This window comes from Pristis pectinata, chromosome 9, assembly GCF_009764475.1.
Source record: "Pristis pectinata isolate sPriPec2 chromosome 9, sPriPec2.1.pri, whole genome shotgun sequence".
NCBI classification, from domain to species: domain Eukaryota; kingdom Metazoa; phylum Chordata; class Chondrichthyes; order Rhinopristiformes; family Pristidae; genus Pristis; species Pristis pectinata.
In genome coordinates, this window is record NC_067413.1 from 55,074,364 (window position 1) to 55,097,616 (window position 23,253).

The window sequence follows — 23,253 nt, forward strand, 5'->3', positions numbered from 1 at the left end:
TAGAGGGATATGTGGGAGGAGGGGGTTGGATAGTATTAGGTGTGGTTTGAAGGGCAGCACAACATGGTGGGCCGAAGGGCCTGTACTGTGCCGTATTGTTCTATGGTTCTGTGGTTTCCACCATCTGCACAGTTTCATTTCCTAAGATTGAGTACTGCCCCGCTTCTCGTCGGACTATCCACATTTGTCTCAAAAAGCTCTCCTGGACATACTCAAAAGTTCTGTCCCATCTAAGCTCCTGAGGTAGAAGATCAGCCATTATCTCGATGAGCCTATCAAAAGGCCAGAGGGGTTCTCCTAAACTTTTTAAGGCAGTTGGAGGTGATGAGTTTTTTGCAGACAACAACCTTGTATTTGTCCCTAAAAGGGGATAATTTTTCACATAGTAAACATTAGCAAAATTAGGGCTTGTGGGATTAGGGTGTGTTGCAGCATAGGCACAAAATTATATAATAGACAGAAAATCATGATGACAGTCACTTTTCAGACAGGGGAAGCATATGGAGGTCTCCCTCAGGATTCAGTATGAGAGCCACTGCTCTTTTTGGTAGGTATTTATGATTTGGATCTGGTACAGGTACCATAATTTCAAAGTTTTTGAATAACTTGAAACTCAGTAAAAATAATTAACAATGAAAAAGGTAGCAGACTTTTAAAGCTCAGTCAGGGTGGTGAAGTGGTCAAGCACATGGCAAATGAAATGGAATGTAAAGTGAAGCATTTGAGGAAAGGCAATGCAAACAAAATATCCATAGATTTATAGAGAATGGAAGAAAGAATGAGCTGATTTGCATACAATTATTTTTAAAGATGCCAGGTCAATTCACAATGTTGATTAAAAAGTGTTTGCAAAAATCTCTAACTTTATAAATACAGACAAAGTGAGCAAATGGAATTGATGCCATTGTCATTGAAGTACTGTGTCCCTTTCTGTGTACTCTGCATGCGAACGGATATTGAAATCTTGGAGAGAACACAGAGGAAATATATGAAAATATTATCAAGGTGAAGAACTTCAGTAACTTGAAGAGTCTGGAGCAGATAGGATTGGTCTCCTTAAGACAGAGATGTTTTAGATGTCAAAAGGATTTGTAACAGGAGACAGATTTATATTTTGGAGCTTTTGATCAGTAGTTGGGTTCTATCAATCTATTTTGCTAGGTTCAAAACGGAAATGTTAATAGTCTTTGAAAACTTACAATAAATCTTTACAATAAACCATTTATTGTCATAATTCTATGAAGAGTATGAAACACAAAATAAAAAATTTCAACATGTGACTCTGATCTCCCAAATTTATTGTCATATTGATGTGGAGGGAGAGGAGAGAGCGAGAGCGAGAGAAGACAGCACACGTACAACAAATCACATCGGCCAGTTACTGGCTGAGCAGGCTTAAGGGGCCAAGTGGTCAGCTCCTGCTCCTAATTCATATGTAAATCATACAGTTAAGTTACTGATTAATGTATGTAAATTCAGTATACTATGCACAGAAAATCGCTCTAAGAGAAATATTTAATGGGAGAAAATGTTTGAAATACACAGCTGATGCCTGAAAATTGGCAACAAAAACAAAGAATGTCTTGACCGTGACCTTTCATGGGAAAAGCTTAGATTCTTCTGTTTGGGAGGAGGATGGGCCTACTGTATATTTCCAGCATTACTCAATTTTGTTTCAGATTATCAGCAACGTTACTATTTTCCTTTTAATAAAAAGCTGATTTTGAAATAGAACAATAAACAGCAGCAATTCAATACAGTAGCAATTCAAAAAAGCTTTGAAGTACTGAAAGAAACAAATAATTCTTACCTCAGCAGAACCACACTGTCTGACATGAAGGCACCAATGGTTACATCTGGAATAAAAGGAGATAATCTGATAATTCCCCAAATCATTTTGTATATAAGATATCTTTATTAGTCACATGTACATCAAAACACACAGTGAAATACGTCTTTAGCGTAGAGTGTTTTTGGGGCAGCCCGCAAGTGCCGCCACGCTTCCAGCGCCAACATAGCATGTCCACAACTTCCTAACCCATATAGTGGCATGCAAAAGTTTGGGCACCCCTGGTCAAAATTTATGTTACTGTGAATAGCTAAGTGAATAAAAGATGACCTGATTTCCAAAAGGCATGAAGTTAAAGATGACACATTTCTTTAATATTTTAAGCAAGATTACTTTTTTATTTCCATCTTTTACAGTTTCAAAATAACAAAAAAGGAAAAGGGCCCAAAGTAAAAGTTTGGGCACCATGCATGGTCAGTACTTAGTATCACTCCCTTTGGCAAGTATCACAGCTTGTAAACACTTTCTGTAGCCAGCTAAGAGTCTTTCAATTCTTGTTTGGGGGACTTTCGCCCATTCTTCCTTGCGAAAGGCTTCTAGTTCTGTGAGATTCTTGGGCCGTCTTGCATGCACTGCTCTTTTGAGGTTTATCCACAGATTTTCAATAATTTTTAGGTCATGGGACTGTGAGGGCCATGGCAAAACCTTCAGCTTGTGCCTCTTGAGGTAGTCCATTGTGGATTTTGAGGTGTGTTTAGGATCGTTATCCTGTTGTAGAAGACATCCTCTTTTCATCTTCATCTTTTTTTTTACTGACGGTGTGATGTTTGCTTCCAGAATTTGCTGGTATTTAATTGAATTCATTCTTCCCTCTACCAGTGAAATGTTCCCCATGCCACCAGCTACAACACAAGCACAAAGCATGATCGATCCACCCCATGCTTAACAGTTGGAGAGGTGTTTCTTTTCATGAAATTCTGCACCCTTTTTTCTCCAAACATACCTTTGCTCATCGCAGCCAAAAAGTTCTATTTTAACTTCATCAGCTCACAGGACTTGTTTCCAAAATGCATCAGGCTTGTTTAGATGTTCCTTTGCAAACTTCTGACGCTGAATTTTGTGGTGAGGACGCAGGAAAGTTTGGAGAAAAAAGGGTGCAAAATTTCATGAAAAGAACACCTCTCCAACTGTTAAGCACGGGGGTGGATCGATCATGTTTTGGGCTTCTGTTGCAGCCAGTGGCATGGGGAACATTTCACTGGTAGAGGGAAGAATGAATTCAATTAAATACCAGCAAATTCTGGAGCAAACATCACACGGTCTGTAAAAAAGATGAAGATTAAAAGAAGATGGATTCTACAACAGGCTAACAATCCTAAACACACCTCAAAATCCACAGTGAACTACCTCAAGAGGCACAAGCTGAAGGTTTTGCCATGGCCCTCATAGTCTCCCAACCTAAACATCATCGAAAATCTGTGGATGGACCTCAAAAGAGCAGTGCATGCAAGACAGCCCAAGAATCTCACAGAACTTAGAAGCCTTTTGCAAGGAAGAATGGGCGAAAATCCCCCAACAAGAATTGAAAGACTCTTAGCTGGCTACAGAAAGCGTTTACAAGCTGTGATACTTGCCAAAGGGGGTGTTACTAAGTACTGACCATGCAGGGTGCCCAAACTTTTGCTTCAGGCCCTTTTCCTTTTTTGTTATTTGAAACTAAAAGATGGAAATAAAAAAGTAATCTTGCTTAAAATATTAAAGAAATGTGTCATCTTTAACTTCATGCCTTTTGGAAATCAGGTCACCTTTTTACTCGCTTAGCTATTCACAGTAACAGAAATTTTGACCAGGGGTGCCCAAACCTTTGCATGCCACTGTATGTCTTTTGGAATGTGGGAGGAAACCAGAGTACCCAGACCAAACCCATGCAGCCATAGGGAGAACGTACAAATTCCTTCCAGACAGCGGCCGGAATTGAACCCGGCTCGCTGGTGCTGTAATAGCGTTACGCTAACCGCTACACTACACAATATTTTTCTCTCAATGAATTGCTTAAAACTGTAAACACTTTTGAGAATTTTTCATGCTATTGCTTAAGGGCTATCTTGATAATCTGTCAAATAGTGGGGTTTAGAAATTGCTTGGGCATTATACCAATATTGGAGGTCACTCTAATAGTAAACTAGTGGCCATTTTGTGGAACACCTGTGCTGTGTGTACAATGGCCATCTCAAGCTCCCATTTCCATATTTTGTATGAAATAGCCATATAAAATATCCAGTAGTTCACCACAGTAACTTAATTATAGTCTTCTATTTAAACGTACAAAATAAACAACGTGGCAGATAAAAAAGTAGAGCACTGGTAGAATTCAATGGATCCAGCAGCATCTGTGGAGGCAAAAGGTGTTATCGATGTTTCAGATTGAGACCATCAGGACTGAGAGTGAAGAGGAAAGATTGCCAGTATATAGTAGTACAAGGTGGGTGGAAGAGGGTGAAGGGATGGGAAAGGCGAAAAAGGAAGAAGAAATGTAGGTAGACAAGTGAATGCGTGTGGAAAATACAATATTCATACCATTGGCTTGTAAGCGAACCAAGTGGAATATGAGATGTCATTCTTCCAATTTGTGTTAGGCTTCACTATAGCAATGGAGAAGGCTGAGGACTAACAGGCCAGTGTGGGAAGGGGTAAGGAGAGTTGAAATGACATGCTATCAGATGGTCAAGAAGCACAGGTGTTCCACAAAACAGTCACTAGTCTACACAGTTTCTCCATGTAGATGATTCCCCAGATGATCCAATTCCTACCTGCGTCCCAAAAATATGCTGGTTGTCAGGTTAATGGGCTCCTGCAGATTGCACCCAATGTAGGTGGAAGGCTATAGAATCAAGGGGTATTAATGAGTCTGTGCAAGAAAGTAAGTTACAGGGGAACGAATAGGAGAATTGGATTGCTCTCTGACAGCCAGTATAGATTCAATTGGCTTAATGGCATTTTTATGTATCAGAAGGAAAATTAGATGGACTCTGACCTCACAATCCACCTTGTTGTGACCTTGCACCTTATTGCACTGCATTTTCTCTCTAGCTGTGACACTTTACTCTGTACTGTTATTGTTTTTACCTGTACTACCTCAATGCACTCTGTACTAACTCAATGTAACTGCACTGTGAAATGAATTGACCTGTACAATCGCTATGCAAGACAAGTTTTTCACTGTACCTCGGTACAAGTGACAATAATAAACCAATACCAATACCAAATAAAATATGAAATACGGCAAGGTTGTTTTTGCGTGAAAAGAGGAAATTCTGCTTTCTCCTACAGGACTTCCTTCCGTCAGTCTCTTTCGCCCTGCTCACTCGCACTGGTTTTTGTTTTCCTTCTTGTCTTCATTAAAAGTTAATCAAACTTGCTTTCACAGTTGCATTTCATTGGAATCATTTGAACAACACTGGCTTCAACCTACTTATCCCTCCTCATTTCTTCTCTGCAACTTCAAACTAACTTGTTTTCTCACTTTTCTAGTTCTGATGAAGGGTCTCTGACTTGAAACATTAATTCTGTTTTCATTTTCCGCAGTTGCTGTCTGATCTCTTAAGTACTTCTAGCATTTTCTACTTTTATTTTCAAACTTGACTTTCATTACTCATGTACCTTTATAAGCATTTCCATCCATGTCCACTCCTCCCGATATGGATTGGCCAAACATGCGCAATTCTGGATCAATCTTCTGTGCCAACAACTTCTGGAAGAGTGATGGTATAACAGATGTTAGCAAGACAACAAGATCAATCACAAGTCACAGGAGGCTCCTGCATGTGTGTTCATGGTGCAGCATGCTGTGGGACAGGTGTATGTCTATTGGAGGGGTGGGGGGGGGGGTGGATGGGCAAGAAAGGATGCAAAGTTCTCATTTCAGAAGCTAATGACATTTAAGACACATGATACCTAAATCCACACAATACTCCATGCAAAAATTTTAGATATCATGAGCTAGAAATTGTTGAGTGACTGAAAAGATACATCACTGTTGAATGGGAGGCCCAGACTGGTTCTGTGCTTTCCCCTCACCTTGAAAATCTATCACTCATGAGGCCTGGCTCTGTGGATGACAGAATAGACGTTGCATGCGTGCGCACAAAGGGCTCCACTCCATCAATTCCACCATTAAAGTGGGCCAAGCAATCAGGCCAAGGTTCCAAGGAGGTGGGAGTATGCAGAAAGGGCATGGGTCAGTCACTGAGGCAGTTAGGAAGCCTCAAGGACAGCAACAGCTAGAAAAATGCACATGTGGCCAACTGGAAGACAATGGATAGCTTGAATTCCCTGGCAAATAATGTCAAAGCAGGCCTCAACTCCTCCCAGTCAAGTCTGATGGGTGAAACTCACTATTCATGGGCCTCTTATGTGCACAAGAAATTTGCGTTATACACACACAAAGGTCCCAGAACAAATCTTCACATTGAGCTCCCAAACACATTTAACATTCAAGTTTTTCGTAAAATTCTATCATATACAGTGCACATATACATTGCACTACAGAATGGAATTTCTAAGCCTACAACTCAAGTCTAAGCCTATCTATTCTTCAGCCTATCAAAAAGCTCCAAACATCAACTTCTACAATGATAGGTATTGACCAATGATGCACTAAGCACTGTCAGCAAGTCACTAAATCAAACAAGGAGACAACCTCAGTCTCTGAGTAGCTCAGACAGAAATGTTGTCTGTCTGACCACAGTGACATTTCAGCTCTTTCTGGACTTCATCATGATGCAGCCAAGGCCCAACCATCTTCAGCTGTCTCTGCTAGGGCCTTCCTTCCATCAAAAGGTCAGGAGTGAGGATGTTTATTCAAGAATGCTCGATTCCAGTTTCTACAGAAAATGAAGACGCATGCCTACCTGCAGCATGACCTGGTCAGCTATCCAGCCTAGACTAATAAGTAATAAGTTACAATCAAACACGCTCTATGAACTCATCCTCTAGGTTACCTTTGCCATTTTCATTTGTTCAATCTATATGAAGATTAGGGTTGCCTATGATTAGTCATAGACCGATACAGCACAGAAACCAGCCTTCAGTCTACCGAGTCCACACCAACCTTTAAGCACCCATATTTACACTAACCCTACCCTAACCCATTTTATTCTCCCCCATGCTCATCAGCTCCCCACAAATTTTACCATTATTGCAATACATTTCTTACTGCCCCCTTTATACTTTGTCCTGTAGGGAGCTACTGTTAGTGAGTGTAAGGCCTATACCCACGAATGATTTCTTTCCCATGTCATTTCTTATCTCCACCCAAACTGATTCTATCTCTTCTTCTGAGCCAGGATCATTCCTCACTACAATATCGATCACATCATTTATTATCAGAGATTATCCACCTCCTTTTACTTTCTGCTCACCCTTCCAAAATGTCAAGCACTCAGAATATTTAGTTTGTAGCCTTTGTCACCTTCTCAAACATCTCTGTAACGGCTATGAAGTCATATCCATTTATTTCTATTTGTGCCACCAGTTCCTATGTCTTTAATGAATTCTGCATGATAAAGAGCCTTTCTTTTTGTTGTTTACCATTTCTCCTTACTGAACAGTTCCAGGGGGAGGTTTGGATACTCTCTCCCTTCCCATCACACACTGGTTAACATTGTCTTTTTAGCTAACCTGCACTATTACTTTGTCCTTTCTCTTCAAACTTCCTAAATTTCCCTGAATCTGAACCACTTCCCCCCTTAATGGCCCATCCCTCCCCTGACACTGTTCAGGTTACAGCACGTTCTACAGTCCTGGTTATCTGATTCACCAGGGCAATGGTCCCAATTGGATTCAAGTGAAGCCCATCCCAATAGAACAGCTCCCTCTTTCCCCAATAGATCCTGCCACGCTAGTTGTTAAGCCTTTCTGATTCACCAGTTTTTTTGATTCTGATTCAACTTTTTGACTTTGTTGAGCCTATGACAATTTGCAACGACTCAGAGAATGAGACAGAAATTATTGCCTTTGTGGTTTTGATTTTTAATTTGGGCCGGAACTGTTCAGCAGAACCTTCTTCTTAGTCCTATACAGGTTGCTAGTTCTTACATGAACCACAATAACTGGAGCTTTTCCCCTCCACTCTGAGTTCACCTCCATCCCTAAGGAGATCTTCTTAACCCAGTCATTGCAGACAACACAGCCTTTGGGACTCATGGTCACAGCTACAGAGAACAGCATCTACTCCCCTAATTATGCCATTCCCTATTATCAACATATGCCTTTCACTCCCCTCAGCTTGAAGGACCACATTGCAGAATGCTGTGATCAGTTTGTTCATCCACCCTGCAGTCTCTGTTTTTATCAATACAGGCTGCAAAGAACCTCATACTTTAATGACATCCAAGGGTTGAGACTCCTCCAGTGTTACCTTCTGGATCTGTGTACCTGCCTCATTTGTTGATCTAGGCAGCTGTTTAAAACAATAAGACACTAGTCCAGCCCTACCTTCAGTAGTGTAACCAGTCCTCAGCCCTGCACTTTAGGAAACTATGAAGGACTTCGAGAGAAGGGAGATGAGATTCACCTTCAGTTATATGGATAGAATGGAGAAGCTGGGATTGTTCTCCAGAGAACAGAGGAGATTGAAAATCATGTTGTTAATTGTCAGCAAATAGGTCAAGAAAATTGGTGGTGTTGTTGATAGAAAGGAGGGTAGTCCTGGGCTAGAAAACAATATTGATCCTTTGGTAAGATGGGCAGAGAAAAGGCAGATGGAATTTAACCCTGATAAATGTGAGGTAATACATTATGGGACAACTTATAAGGGTAAGACATATACAGTGAATGATAGGGAGTATTGAGGAGCAGAGTAAATTCCAAAGATCCCTGAAGATGGCAGGTGGATTAAGTGGTGAAAAAGGCAAATAGGATGCTTGCCTTCGTAACGAAGGATGTAAGAGTTTGAAGGTTATTGTACAATTTTATATAAGAAACTTGAAGTACTGTGTATAGCTCAATCGCGTGCAAAGATTTTATCACAGTCGGTATTCAATGATCACATTCTGCATCAACAAATGTTTCAGCACATCAGTTGAAGTATTTTGTTTGATCACACATCAAAGTTACACCATAGGTTCACACTTTGGCCAAAGGCATTCAACAGGGTACTTTCCTTTCCACAAGGGCGGGTACCATATTGACAGAGACCGGCACAGCCTGTGGGAAGTCCTGGAAATGGGGACTAAAGTGATGTCATCTCCAATCAGCCCAAAGCAGAACAAAGAAACAGGAAAATATAAACTGCGCGGAGTCACAGAGAGACAACACAGAAACAGGCCCTTCAGCCCAACTCATCCATGCCTAACATGGTACCCACCAAGCTAGCCCCATTTGCTCGCATTTGGCCCATAATCCCTCTAAACCTCTCCTATCCATGTACTTGCCCAAATGTCCCCTAAATGTTGTTACTATACTTGCCTCAACCACTTCCTCTGGCAGCTCATTCCAGATATGCACCACTCTCTGAATGAAGAAGTTGCCCCTCAGGTCCCTCTTAAATCTTTTACCTCTCACCTTAAACCTATGCCCTCGAGGTTTTAGTTCCCCTTCCCTAGGAAAAAGTCTATGCCTGTTCACCCTATGATTTTATTCTCCCTACATTCCCATCAACTCCCACTCATCTACACACTTGGGACAATTTACAGTGACAAATGAACCTATCCATCTGAATATTTTTGGGACATAGGAGGAAATTAAAGCATTCAGAAGAAACATACACAGCCACAGAAAGAACCTGCCAACTCCACATAGACAGCACCAGAGGTCAAGCTGTGAGGCAGCAGTGTCACAAGCTGTGTCACAATATCTTCCTGCAAGGGTAGCAACATAAGTTAGCACTGTGATGTAGCAATGATATTAGTTAGTGAAGTAAATAAACAGATACCATTGAATATTTGGAGACTATTCCATTGGTATCTCCATGATAAATGTAGACAGCTCCTCTAAAATCATTTTCATTCGGCGCTCCAATGGCAACATCTGAAAAAGAAAAAGACGGACTGGTGAGAATGGGAAAGGGACACGAGTGTGCGTGACCTGAAAATGGAAAATTCAACATTCATATCCTTGGATTGTTGGCTACCCAGGCGGAATTTGAGACACTGTTCTAGTTTGCGTTTGGCCTAAACCTGGCAGTGGAGAAGGCTGAAGACAGACAGGGGGGTGTGGGAACAGAGAGTTGAAATGACGTGCAACCAGAAGCTCAAGATGGCCACTGTGGATGGAGCGCAGGTGTTCTACAAAATGATTACCTAGTCTACACTTAGTTTCGCTGATGTAGGGGAGGCCACATCACGAGCAGCGAATGTAATGGACCAGGTTGGAGGAGGTGCACGTGAGTCTCTGCCTAACCTGGCAAGGTTGTTTAAGGTGTCTCAATGGTGGTGAGGGAAGAGGTGTAGGGACAGGTTTTACACCTCCTGCGGCTGCAGTGAAAGTATGAGGGGATGGGGAGAGGAAAAGAGGGGAAGATGTAACCAGTGATGGGATCTCATTGGAGCTGGCATAAATTACGAAGGATAATGTGCTAGATGGGGAGGACCAAGGGAACTTTATGTCTGTTCTGCCTGGGGAGGAGTGGGGCAGGGGGTGTTTAGAGCAGTTATGCAGGTGTTACGGATTAGGTTGATATTTGGTGAATGTCCCTTTAAGACATAGTACAGAAGTGTGTGTGTGTGTGTGTGTGTGTGTGTGTGTGTGTGTGTGTGTGTGTGTGTGTGTGTGTGTGGCGTCATTACCATAACAGCAGAAGATATCAACATGCTGATGTTTTGGTTCAGTCAGAAAAGAAAGAGAAAGACACACTGCCTGCTGGTCTCTGTATCGATGGATGAAAAACAATAACTGTGTCTGTCACTACAATCCACATATAGATTTTTGGAGTAATCCAGTGGAGTCCACTTTGTCGTTAACCTGTAGAGGGAAACAGGTATTTCTGTGGACGGCCACATCTCGAATGCCTTTCGGGGTGGCAGATACTTCGGAACAAAACAGTGGAGATCATCAGTGACTGAGGTGTCGTATGGGTTCCATCGTGGAACATTTGGATTTTGTAATTTCTCTCTATTCTCTCTCTACATTTTCTCTTCAGTCAACGGCAGTTTTGCAAAAGCCTTTGCTCACGTTTCACCTTATGACTTGCTGAACTAAACTTTGAGAACTATTCCTGGACTTGGAGTTTGGGAATTTGCCACACACACACACTTCGAGTTTAGTTTTGGGGTTAATGTTTAAGATCTAACATTTTTTTTTACTTTTCTTATTATCATAAGTAGTTATTAATAAAATAGTTTCTAACACCTATACATAACTCGGTGTGTTTCTTTTGTTGCTGGTACGTAACAAAATTGGGGGCTCGTCCGGCATCAATCCCAAGATTGACGAGGGTGGTCTGAAATCGAACTCATGACTGGTACGAGAGATCTGGGTTTGAGCAAATTGGGGTCTTACTGGACGACTGATTGTGGTCGGTCTGATAAAATTCTTCCTGATTGGTTTGTGTGTGTGGAAACCAGCAACAATGGAGGCATTTTTGAAAAAGCCAACCCCTGGGGGATTGCAGGGGATGAGGAAGCCTGATTTGGTTAAAATTGCTGCAGAGCTGAACCTTGAAGCAGTAACACAGTTTATGAGAAAGGCAGATATTCAGAGACTGATAGCTGGCCATTATGTGGAGAAGAAGGTGTTTGAGGAGGAGATGTTAAAACAGTTTCCTGGGAGTGAACCAGCGATTTCTGAGGCCCAGGTGCAGCTGGCAAAGATAGAGGCTGAACAACAACAAGTGCGAATGAAGTTTGAGTTGGAACAAAAGAAGTTGCAGGTAGAGGCTGAGTTAGCAGTCCAGAAGATGGAGATTGATAGGGAAGACAAGGAAAAACAGGAGCAACATGAGTTAGAAATGAAGCGAAGGAGCTTGGAATCTGATTCTGATGATGGTTTTTTAGCCAGTAGGAAGGTTCGATTAGTCCCTCCTTTTGAGGAAGATCAGATTGGTCAGTATTTGAAAAAGTTGCTAAGAGTTCAAAGTGGCCAAAGGAAAGATGGGCTCTTATGTTACAGAGTGTAATTAAAGAAAAGGCTCAACTAGCTTATTCTGCTTTGTCTGTTGAGGAATGCCTTTACCTTTACAAAAGGTAAAACAAGCTGTGCTGAAGGCTTATGAACTAGTACCTGAAGCTTACAGGCAGAAATTTAGAGACCTGAAGAAGCCTGCAGATCAGACGTACATGGAAATTGACAATGGAAAGAGAATATGCTTTGAACGATGGTGCACGTCTAAAAATATAGATGGGGATTATGATAAATTGAGGGAATTGATGTTAGTGGAGGGCTTTAAAAAGTGTGTCCCAGTTGAAATAATAACATATCGAAATGAAAAGGAGATGGCAACTTTTCAAGAAACTGCTAGGTTGGCAGATGAGTATGTTTTAACCCATAAATCCAAATGAGGACAAACTAAAACCTTTCAAAAGAGTTATAAGGACAATCCAGGTAAACCAGAGATTAAATTGGGAAGTAATCAAAAAGAAAAGGATGAAAAGAAGCCAGTGCTGGAGAAACCTGCTGAGCGTACTTGTTATTACTGTAAGAAACCTGGTCATGTAATAGTTAATTGTTCCCTCTTGAAGAAAAATAAAGAAAAGGAGCCCGTGCCAAATGCTTGTTTTCATGTGGTTAAACCCGAAAATCAAAAGGGTTTTGGACATGTTGTTAAAGATCAGTCCTTGCCAGAGGTAAAGGCTGAAAAGTTGGATGAGGTTAGGGAGGAATTCCGTTCTTATGTATCAGAGGGTTTTGTTTCACTGAATGTTGGGTCACCCCAAGTGCCAGTGAAAATCCTTACAGATACTGGGGCTTCCCAATCTATCTTGTTGGACAGTGTTTTAAATTTTGGTGAAGAAACTGATACTGGTGAGGTAAATCTAGTGTGAGGCATTACAGGTGACACTGTGTCTGTATCTTTGCACCAGGTAACTTTAAAGTCAAAGTTCGTAGAAGGACGTGTTGAAATAGGGATACGACCTAGTTTACCAGTGGAAGGAGTTTCTTTGTTATTAGGGAATGACCTTGCAAGTGGAGAACTTTTCCCTGTGGTACAGTTAACCACCAAACCAAGTGTTGATGAGTCCAAGAACGATCCGGATGTTTATCCATCCTGTGCAGCCTGATTTTGCTCCCTGTGACAGCCCTAAACAGGATGCAAATTATGATGACTTGTTCAAGACTTTTCTGTCTTCACTGGAGGATCAAAATCCTTGTATTGGGCCTGAATATAAAGATTTGTCTCTGTCCAGAAAAGAATTTATAGTGGAGCAAACTAAGGACTGAATTGAGAGAAAAAGCACTCTCATGTGATGAGATTGAGAAAGTGCCAATTGGATATTATGTCAAAAATGTAGTGTTAATGAGGAAATGGTGACCTCATCGTGTCCCTGCTAATGAGGAATGGAAAGTTATTCACCAGGTTGTGGTTCCTAAAGTTTATAGGAATGAGATTTTAAACCTGGCTCATAGTATGCCTTTAGGTGGTCATTTTGGTGTCAATAAAACTGTAAGAAAGATTTTGAAACAATTCTATTGGCCTGGTTTACGAAGGATGTGGTGATGTTTTGCTGAACTTGTCACACATGTCAGATGGTAGGTAAACCAAATCAAAGTCCCCCTGTGACTCCTTTGAAGCCTATTCCTGCTTTTGGTGAACCATTTTCGAAGGTGATTGTGGACTGTGTTGGCCCATTGCCAAAGTCTAAAGCTGGGAATCAGTATTTGTTAACCATCATGTTCTAGATTTCCAGAGACAATACCACTCAGAAATATTAAGGCCAAGACTGTGTCAAAGGCTCTTTTAAATTTTTTTTTACTTTGGTTGGTTTGCCGAAAGAAATCCAATCTGATCAGGGAAGTAATTTTATGTCAGGTTTATTTCAGCAATTAGTCCATGAGGTGGGAGCAAAGCAGATTGCATCATCTGCATATCACGCAGAACCTCAGGGAGCTCTGGAGAGATTTCATTCTACTCTCAAAAATATGCTGAAGATTTATTGCTTTGAAAACACAAAGGATTGGGATGAAGGAGTTCATTTGCTTTTGTTTGCAGTGAGAGAGTCAGTACAGGAGTCCTTAGGGTTCAGTCCGTTTGAACTTGTGTTTGGACATCGGGTCAGAGGACCTTTAGAATTGTTAAGGGAACAACAGGTTAAGGAGGAGGTGCATGTGTGTTTGTTGGACTATGTACAGAAATTTAAAACTCGGCTGTAAAGAGTCTGTCAGCTGGCGAGAGAGAATTTAAAAACCAGCCAAACAAAAATGAAAACATGTTTTGATAAACATGCTCGGCCAAGGCCATTTATGAAAGGGGAAAAAAATTAGTATTTTTCCTTAGTCAAAACAACCCGCTGGAAGCTCATTTTAGGGGGCCCTATGTTATTGAATCTAAACTAAATGATTTGAATTATGTAATCAAAACACCTGATAGACACAAGAAAAAACAACTCTGTCATGTAAACATGCTTAAACCTTATTACGAGAGAAGTCCAGTTGTGGCCATGGTGGATAATGTGGATGTTGTTCCAAGGATATCTGAATTTGAGACTGGGGAAGGTCAATTTAGACCAAACATTGTTTCACCAAAACTGAAATATCAAAACATCCTAGAGAACCTTGAAACAAAGTTGGACCATTTACAAGTTTCGCAAAAACAACAGATGAGACAGTTAATTTTAAAATTTAAAAATTTGCTTCCGGATGTTCCTAAAAGAACATCGATAATTAATCATGACGTTGACGGTGGGGATGCAAAGCCAATCAAACAACACCCATATCGAATGAATGTGGTAAAGAGTAAACTTGTTGACCGAGAGATTGAATATATGTTAGAGAATGATATTATTAGACGTTCCACTTCAAATTGGAGTTCACCCTGTGTTATTGTGCCTAAGCCTGATGGAACTGTTAGATTTTGCACTGATTATAGAAAAGTGAATACTGTAACGAAGTCATATGCTTACCCTACCCCTAGGGTGGATGATTGCATAAACAGAGTGGGAAAAGCTAAATTTCTTACAAAAATTGACCTATTGAAAGGGTACTGGTATGTTCCATTGACAGGTAGAGGAAGGGAGATTTCTGCCTTTGTAACCCCTTCTGGATTGTATGAATACAATGGTTTGCCATTTGGAATGAAAAATGCTCTGGCAACATTTCAAAGAATGATTAATTCTGTAATTCATGGCTTAAACATACAGATGCCTACATTGACGACTTAGTGACAGGGAATAATACATGGGAAGATCACATCTCTGTGTTAGAAAGGTTGTTTGAAAGACTTTCCGAAGCCAACCTTACAGTTAACTTGGCTAAAAGTGAATCTGGCCATACGACTGTGACGTATCTTGGTTATGTTGTAGGTCAAGGCAAGTTAGCTACTGTTCAGGCAAAAGTTCAAGCAATATCTGAGTTCCCCATTCCAATGGGTATGAGGACTGTTAGAAGATTTCTGGGAATGGTTGGATATTATCGCAAATTTTGCTGATATTGCTCTTCCCCTAACTAATCTTTTGAAGAAGGGAGTGAAGTTTGTTCGGACAGATCCTTGTCAAGAAGCATTTGAGAAACTCAAAGCCATTTTATGTGCTCAAATCACCTAACTTTGAAAAGCCATTTTCATTAGCAGAGAATGCCAGTGATGAAGCTGCAGGAGCTGTGTTGTTGCAGAAGGGTGACTGTGATGATATTGACCATCCTGTAGCATACTTTTCAAAGAAATTTAATGAGTATCAAAAGAACTATTCCACCATAGAGAAAGAATTACTGTCACTTGCTTCAGCTTTGCAGCATTTTGGTGCATATGTTTGCACTGCTCAGAAACCACTGATCATGTCTACAGATCATAACCCATTGGTGTTTCTGAGCCGAGTGAAAAACAAGAACAGAAGGTTGTTAAAAATGGAGTTTAATTTTACAAGAGTTTGATCTCATGATAACTCACGTTAAAGGTAAAGATAACATAATTGCTGATTGCCTTTCCCAATGTTAAATGGGAAAAATGTATCTTTACTAATCTGATATTCTGTAATTGTGTAGAATGATAATTATAACACATTTCTTTACTAACTGTATGCGTGTTTAAAAAGTAGTACAGAAGTGTGTGTGTGTGTGTGTGTGTGTGTGTGTGTGTGTGGGGCGTCATTACGACAACAGCAGAAGGTAACAATGTGCTGACGTTTCGGTTCAGTCAGGAGAGAGAGAGGGAGAGAGACATACTGTCTGCTGGTCTCTGTATCGATGGATGAAAAACAATAACTGTGTCTGTCACTACAATCCACGTATGGATTTTTGGAGTAATCCAATGGAGTCTACTTTGTCGTTAACCTGTAGAGGGAAACAGGTATTTCTGTGGATGGCCACATCTCGAATGCCTTTCGGGGTGGCAGATACTTCGGAACAAAACAGTGGAGATCATCAGTGACTGAGGTGTCGTATGGGTTCCATTGTGGAACATTTGGATTTCGTAATTTCTCCCTATTCTCTCTCTACATTTTCTCTTCAGTCAACGGTGGTTTTGCAAAAGCCTTTGCTCACATTTCACCTTATGACTTGTTGAACTAAACCTTGAGAACTATTCCTGGACTTAGGAGTTTGGGAATTTGCCACACACACACTTCGAGTTTAGTTTTGGGGTTAATGTTTAATATCTAACATTTTTTTTACTTTTCTTATTATCATAAATAGTTATTAATAAAATAGTTTCTAACACTTATACATGACTCGGTGTGTTTCTTTTGTTGCTGGTACATAACACAGGAAATGGAAGAAATGTGCGTGAAGGATCCATCAACTAAGGCAGAAGGAGGACATTTCAGAAGCCCTAGAATGAAAAGCCTCACCTTGAGAACAGATGAGTTTTTCTGTTCTGGAAAGAGCTGGCGATTGGCACTACAGTAAAACTCCCATAACGTGTTTTCCCAAATCCTATTAGTTCAGCATCTGGCTCACCCATTAGTTCAGAGCATGAGCTGGGGGAGGGATGCAGACTGTGGGTCAGGCATGCAGCTGGGGCAAAGTTTGTTTGATGGACTGGTGTGTGGCTGGAGCCACAGTCAGGGTTGGAAATGCCAGGTGGGACAAATGGAATGGAAGGGGTCAGGAACATGGGTAGATTTGTGATCAGATCAAGGTCTGACATGCTTATATGTTTCAGCTTGTTCTGCTAAACTGAAGCACACAAGCTGAAACTCACCCGGTTCTACTTCCAGCTCCCTTAAAACACTGGGGCTCTGTCTTCCACTCCCTTAAAACCCAACTGGTTCTCTGGAAATTCATGATACTACTATTTTAAAAGAAGTGAAATAAAGTATATCAATAGGAGTTATATCCAATTGTCTGAAAAACCTGCTGATCCACCTCCAAAGTCCCGAGCGTTCCAGATTACTGGAGTTTTACTGTAACTTGGACAGCCCATTCCAAAAGTTGGCACTGGCACCATAAGCCAAAAGATACCCTCCTGTGCTGCACATGTGTATGACCTTGGGCCTTGTTGAAAATGAGAGCCACTTACAATAACAGCAATTTTTTGTCCTCTAGCCAATCAGAGCCCGATTGACATGGGAAAACATTGATGCAATAATCACACTTAAAGCAAGCAATCTTTCTTGACTTCAATAAACTTCATTGTGAATCTTGCAGCCTAACATCTATAATATCAATGAATCAAGGTTTAATATTTTAAATCAACATACCAGGTGATGGTGAATAAAGAGACAGATCAAAGCCTGGCAAAATTAATATATTTTCATAAGCTTGAGTACTTATGATATATAAATATCAGAAACACCAACCTGGAAAGCCATCATCATCAATATCACCAAGAGAGCCAATGCACTGTCCAAAGTGAGCATTGTAAATGCCATCTCCACTCAAAAGCTGCTGTTCTTCCAGTGCTGCCTACAAATAGGAAATAAGTCATGTTGAAAAAAGTATATTCTGACCATATAGTCTTGGACCAGCCACTCTTCTGTTCAGCTCCCTTCAGGAATCACACACCCTATGACCAGAAGGTTCCAGACTAATTTTCATGAAAATTTAAGAGAATTTTATCAAACATTTTAAAACTTCCCAGAACTAACTGTATTCATATCCCAAAAGTTTCAGGCAGTGCATGACCATCTACCTTTGCCATTCAATGGCAACACCATCACTAAGCACCCCCACCCACCATCTACACCATTGATCAGAAACTCAACTGGACCAACTGCACAAATACCCATGGCTGCGAGAACAGGTCAGAGTCCTGCTACCCTGCAGCAAGTGGCTCACCTTCTGACACCCCAAAGCCATTTTACCACCTGCATGGCACTCGGCAGAAACGTGATCCACTTGCCTTGATGAGGGTGTTCCAATAATCCTGATACTATCCAGGATAAAGCAACCCACTTGATTGGTAATCCATCCACCACCCTAAACATACATCCCCTACACCAGAGAGGCAGCAGAGGACACCATCTACAAAATACATTACAGTCATTTGTGTAAGCTCTTCTGACAGCACCTCACAAACCTACAACCTCTATCATCAAGGAGGACAAGGGAAGCAATTGTAAGACAACACTGTCATCTGCAGATTCCTTCCAAGTTGCATACTACCCCAACTTGCAAACATATGGTTGGTCCTTCGTTGTCATCATGTCTAAGTTCTGGAACTACCCCCTAATCCCCACAGCACTGCAGGAGTACCTCCACTAGACGGACTGCTGTGATTCAAGATTGCGGCTTTCTACCACCTTCTCAAGGGAAATTAGGGAACTGTCATAAATGCTGACTTTCCAAGTGAAGTCTAGATCCTAAAAATTTAAAAATAAAGAAATAAATGACATGCCACACTCCTGCATCTCAAAATTTCTGCATATTCTCCTAACAAAATGAAATGTTTCAATCACAATACAACATATTACTTTGAACCACAAATTTTGTTGCTCCTAGTGTGGAACACTGCTTGGTACAGATGTATTTAAACATGGTTTACTATTTTTCAATAATTTAATCTCCATGCTAGATTCATTGATCCAGATTTCCTATCAAGCAACTCTCTCATTAGGATGCACTCTTGGGAATTTCATTGCATGTAAGGTACACGTTTCCCCTTGTTACTGGAACCCACATCCCATTTGCCAAATACTTTTGGGAATAATCTAGACTGATCAAGATCAAATTGAATTTCTCCCAATAGGTCTTTTGTTAGCCAAACATTACAAGATTGCTCAAATGTTGATCACAAGGATTGGACTTACATTGCCTCTGTTGATGAAAACGGTTACTTGTCCCTCATCTCTTATCTGCGTGGACATAGGAGCTCCAACTAGGAGATCTGAGTAGCCATCTGAGTTCAAATCGACTGTGCACAGTGATGAGCCAAAGTAGGAACCCATCTAGAATAAAGAGAGTCAAGATGTGTCGTATTCATATGAATGAAAAAGAGAAGCCAGCTGTAGTTTTAATAATACTATAATCCTATAGACCTCCGAGAGATTTTCATTAATAATATTCAGCAAAGAGTTTGAAGATAATTAAAGAAAACTCAGTGTAAGAAAATCAATGATTGAATGAAGTAAGTTCTCTGTTTAAAAAAATGTTCCTCTGATCTATAATTTTCAATTTCAAGTATTCTATTGCCAAGGGAAACATAAATTGAGCATTTCAAATAAATGATTGAAAAATCATACGGAGCATGTGTCTCAACGCTAGTGATGATTGAAACTTCTCAGAAGGAGCATGAAATTAGAAGTTAATGGGTTAAATACTGCTCAAATATAGTGATAAAGGCATCAGACACTGTAAAATTCCTATTTAAATAATGCACCCTAATAAACTGATCGTTTTCTCCCACAGCTGGAATTCACAATGCTTACCAATGGCTAACCATCAACTCCCCCCAGATTCTACCACTCACCTACTCACTACAGTCAATTTACAATGGCCAATTAACTAACCAATCTGCACAACTTTGGGAGAAAAATCACAGCACTCATAGGAAACCCATGTGACCCAAGAGGTCTGTGCAAACTCCACGCAGACAGCACCCAAAATCAGGATTAAACCCAGGTCTCTGGTGCCGAGGAAGCAGCTCTACTAGCTGCTGGACTATCTTAGCAGGACTTCTTTATCTTTGTATTCCAGCTGCTTAGATTAGGTTTAATTCTGTATTCTTGCTTATAACAGAGGAAAACCAAATGATTTAAACCCATGCAAGCAAAAATTGTGAGTTTAACAATACTCTGTCCATTCTCCTACTTCTGAATTTATAGCCTAGGCTATTATTGGCAGATAGCAACAGGATTAAGGTGGCAACAACTTGGTTTCTGGCAATATAAAGCAATGAACAATGTCGTGCATCACTGGAGGTACACAGAGATCCCACCCTGCAACAAGAAACAGAGTCTGGGTGGAGGTTGCTTCAAATGTAACCTCCCAAGTCAATGAACTGCAATAGACATTCAGGTGCAATTCAGTGGTGTTTGAGACCAAGGGTTATTGCCAGAGAAAACCTCATGAGGGAAACCAAATGTAGTCCTGTCCTTCCAAAAGCCTCCTGCCCCAGATGATATAATTGTTTTCATAGATCCTCCTCCATTATTATAGTGCATACCAGGAGCAGAAGCAATTCTTGCCAATAAGGAAGAGGTTGCCAGGAAAATCAACCAGTTAATGCCTGTCACTGTATTTATAGTCAACTGTGCAGTGTATTCATCTGGCCTCAGGAAGAGGAACCAAGATAAGATTACATGCTTTAAAGAGAGAAAATACAGGCAGTACACAAATAGGACAGGCAAGATCTGTAGAATGAAAATGAGATTAATGTTTCAGGTCAAACTCCTGCTGAATGTTCTGAGAGCAATCAAGGGGTTAGAATTTCTGCCCTGAACTGGTACAGTGCATGGGGAACTTATGTCTGTTTGTGCTGATGCACAGCGTACGGTTTTCAATTGCAATCACGGTGCAAATGGATGAGTGTGTTTTCAGTACACCACACACCATTTGGTAAGCACATGAGGGTTTGCGTATCCTGCACATGTGGACTGTGTTCTTCCCTAATCATGCCAGGTCTCCAGCCTGACCAGTAAACTGTATCACAGCTAGAAGTTATTTCCCAGCACAGTGTTACAATAGCTATAAAGGTGATTCAAATAAACAAGGAGCTCATAGCTCCTTGAAAATGGTGACACAGTGGATATGGTAGTGAAGAAGGTGCCTTCAAAGGTAGGGGTAATAGAGTTGGGACATCATTTTGCAGATGTTCAAGACATTAAGGCACACTTGGAATAACGTGTGTTCTGGTCAGCATACTGTTGAAAGGTAGTGCTGGAATGGGTGCAGAAGAGATTCACCAGGATACTTCCTGGAATGGAGGACTTCAGTTACAAGGAGAGACTGGACAAGTTGGGATTGTTTCACTGGAATGCAGGAGGCTGGGGAAGACCTCATGAAGGGTAATAAAATTGCAAGGTAGGGGAGTCTAAAACTGGAGAACATAGGTTTAAGGTGAGAGGGATAATATTTAAAGGAGATCTGAAGGGCAAGTTTTTCACACAGAAGATGGTGGGCATATGGAACAAGCTGTCAGGGGAGGTGATAGAGGCAGGTACATTCACAGCGTTTAAAAAGCATTTGGACAGGTACAGGGATAGGAAAGGAAATCATGGGCCAAATGCAAGAAAATGGGATAAGTGTAGATAGGGATCTTGGCCTGCATGGACGAGCCAGGTCAAAGGGCTTGTTCCTGGGCTGTATCACTCTATGACTAATGTCTCTTCATATGTCAGTCCTGCCCTCCCAGGAATCAGTCTGGTGAACCTTTGTTGCAGTCCCTCTGGAGGAAGAACATCCTTCCATAGATAGAGAGACCACTAATGCACACAATACACAATGCGTGATCTCACCAAGACCCTGTACAATCACAGAAAGCTATTTCTGCTCCTGTACTCAAACCCTATCACTATGAAGGTCAACATCTCACCTGGTTGGCCATGTTGCACAGCTGGAGAGGGAGAAGTTTAGTCAGGCAGCAGTGCTGGAGGATTTGATAGTGAGCAGAACAGACAGGCATTCCTGTGCCTCTGAGGAAGGCCCTGGTGCCAGAGTCAGGATGTCTCAGAGAAGTTGCGGAACATTCTCAAGGGGGAGGAAGAACAGCCAGCAGTCATAGTACAGTCTCGGCCTCCTCCACTGTCAGGAGAATTCCAACCACAAACTGGAGGAACAGCACCTCTTTTTCCCTCTTGGAACCTTGCAGCCTAACGGCATGAACATTGAATTCTCCCACCTTAAATAATCCCCCCCAACCCCACTTCTCCACCCCCCCCCCCCCCAGCATGCTTCTTCCGTTTCCTAGCTTTTTTTCAACCATTTTTTCCTTTCTCTCCTTACCTTTAACCCATCCCACAGTGGATCTACTCTCCCCTCCTCCCCTGCACCTGCCTATCACTATCTCTTACCTGCATCTACCTATCACCACCTTGTGCCCACTGTCTCCCCTCTTTTGTCCTCCTATCACTGCTCTGCTTTTCCCTCCTATACATTGGGCTTCCCCTTTTCTTAGCTTCAGTCCTGAAGAAGAGTCCTGACCTGAAATGTTGGCTGCCTGCTTTTCTCCACAGACGCTACCTGGCCTGCTGAGTTCCTCCAGCATCATCGTGTTTTTCAGTCATAGTACGTAATGATAGAGTCATACAGCACGGAAACAGGCTCTTCAGCCCAACTGGTCCATGCCGACCAATATGCCCATCCAAGCTAGTCCCATTTGCCTACTTTTGACCTTTCCTATCCATGCAACTGTCCAACTGTCCTATTAAATCTTGCCCCTCTCACCTTAAACCTATGCCCTTTAGTTCTTGATTCCTCGACCCTGGGAAAAAGACTTGAGTGCATTCACCCTAACTGTGCCTCTCATGGTTTTATACACTTTTAAAAGATCACCCTTCAGTCTCCTGAGGAGTCAACATGGTTTTGTGCGGGAGAAATTCAGTCTCACTAACTTGATTCGAGTTTTTAGAGGAGGTAACTAAGAAGATTGATGAAGACAGGGCATTAGAAGTTGTTTACATGGACCTTAGCAAGGTTCCTGACAATGCCTGGTATGACAGGAAGTAGTATTGGTGGGATGCTTTTCTCTTCAGACATCTGCAATCAGTGATATATCACAGGGATTGGTGCTGGAACTTCTGCTGTTTGTTAAATTTTTAATGATTTGGATGTAAATGTAGGAGGTATGATAGTTTGCAGTAGAACACAAAAATCAGTGGTGCTGAGGACAGTGAAGTAGTTCGTCTAAGGCAACAGCAGAATATAGATCAGATGGAAAGTTGGGCAGAGCAACACCAGATGGAATTTAATCCCAACAAGGTGCAAGATGATGCATTTTGAGA

General features: G+C 41.3%; 1 protein-coding gene across 2 annotated transcripts in view; it reads right to left on the reverse strand.

The window, feature by feature from the left end:
* The window catches only part of itga9 (integrin, alpha 9), a 421,660-nt gene that overhangs the window by 297,765 nt on the left and 100,642 nt on the right, over positions 1-23,253 (reverse strand). For both annotated transcript variants that reach the window (XM_052022797.1, XM_052022798.1), the window contains 5 exons: positions 19,123-19,260; positions 17,674-17,779; positions 9,723-9,817; positions 5,450-5,540; positions 1,811-1,856 (listed from right to left, as the gene is read on the reverse strand). In XM_052022797.1, coding sequence (XP_051878757.1) covers positions 1,811-1,856; positions 5,450-5,540; positions 9,723-9,817; positions 17,674-17,779; positions 19,123-19,260 — 476 coding nt within the window. The remainder of the gene's footprint in view (positions 1-1,810; positions 1,857-5,449; positions 5,541-9,722; positions 9,818-17,673; positions 17,780-19,122; positions 19,261-23,253) is intronic.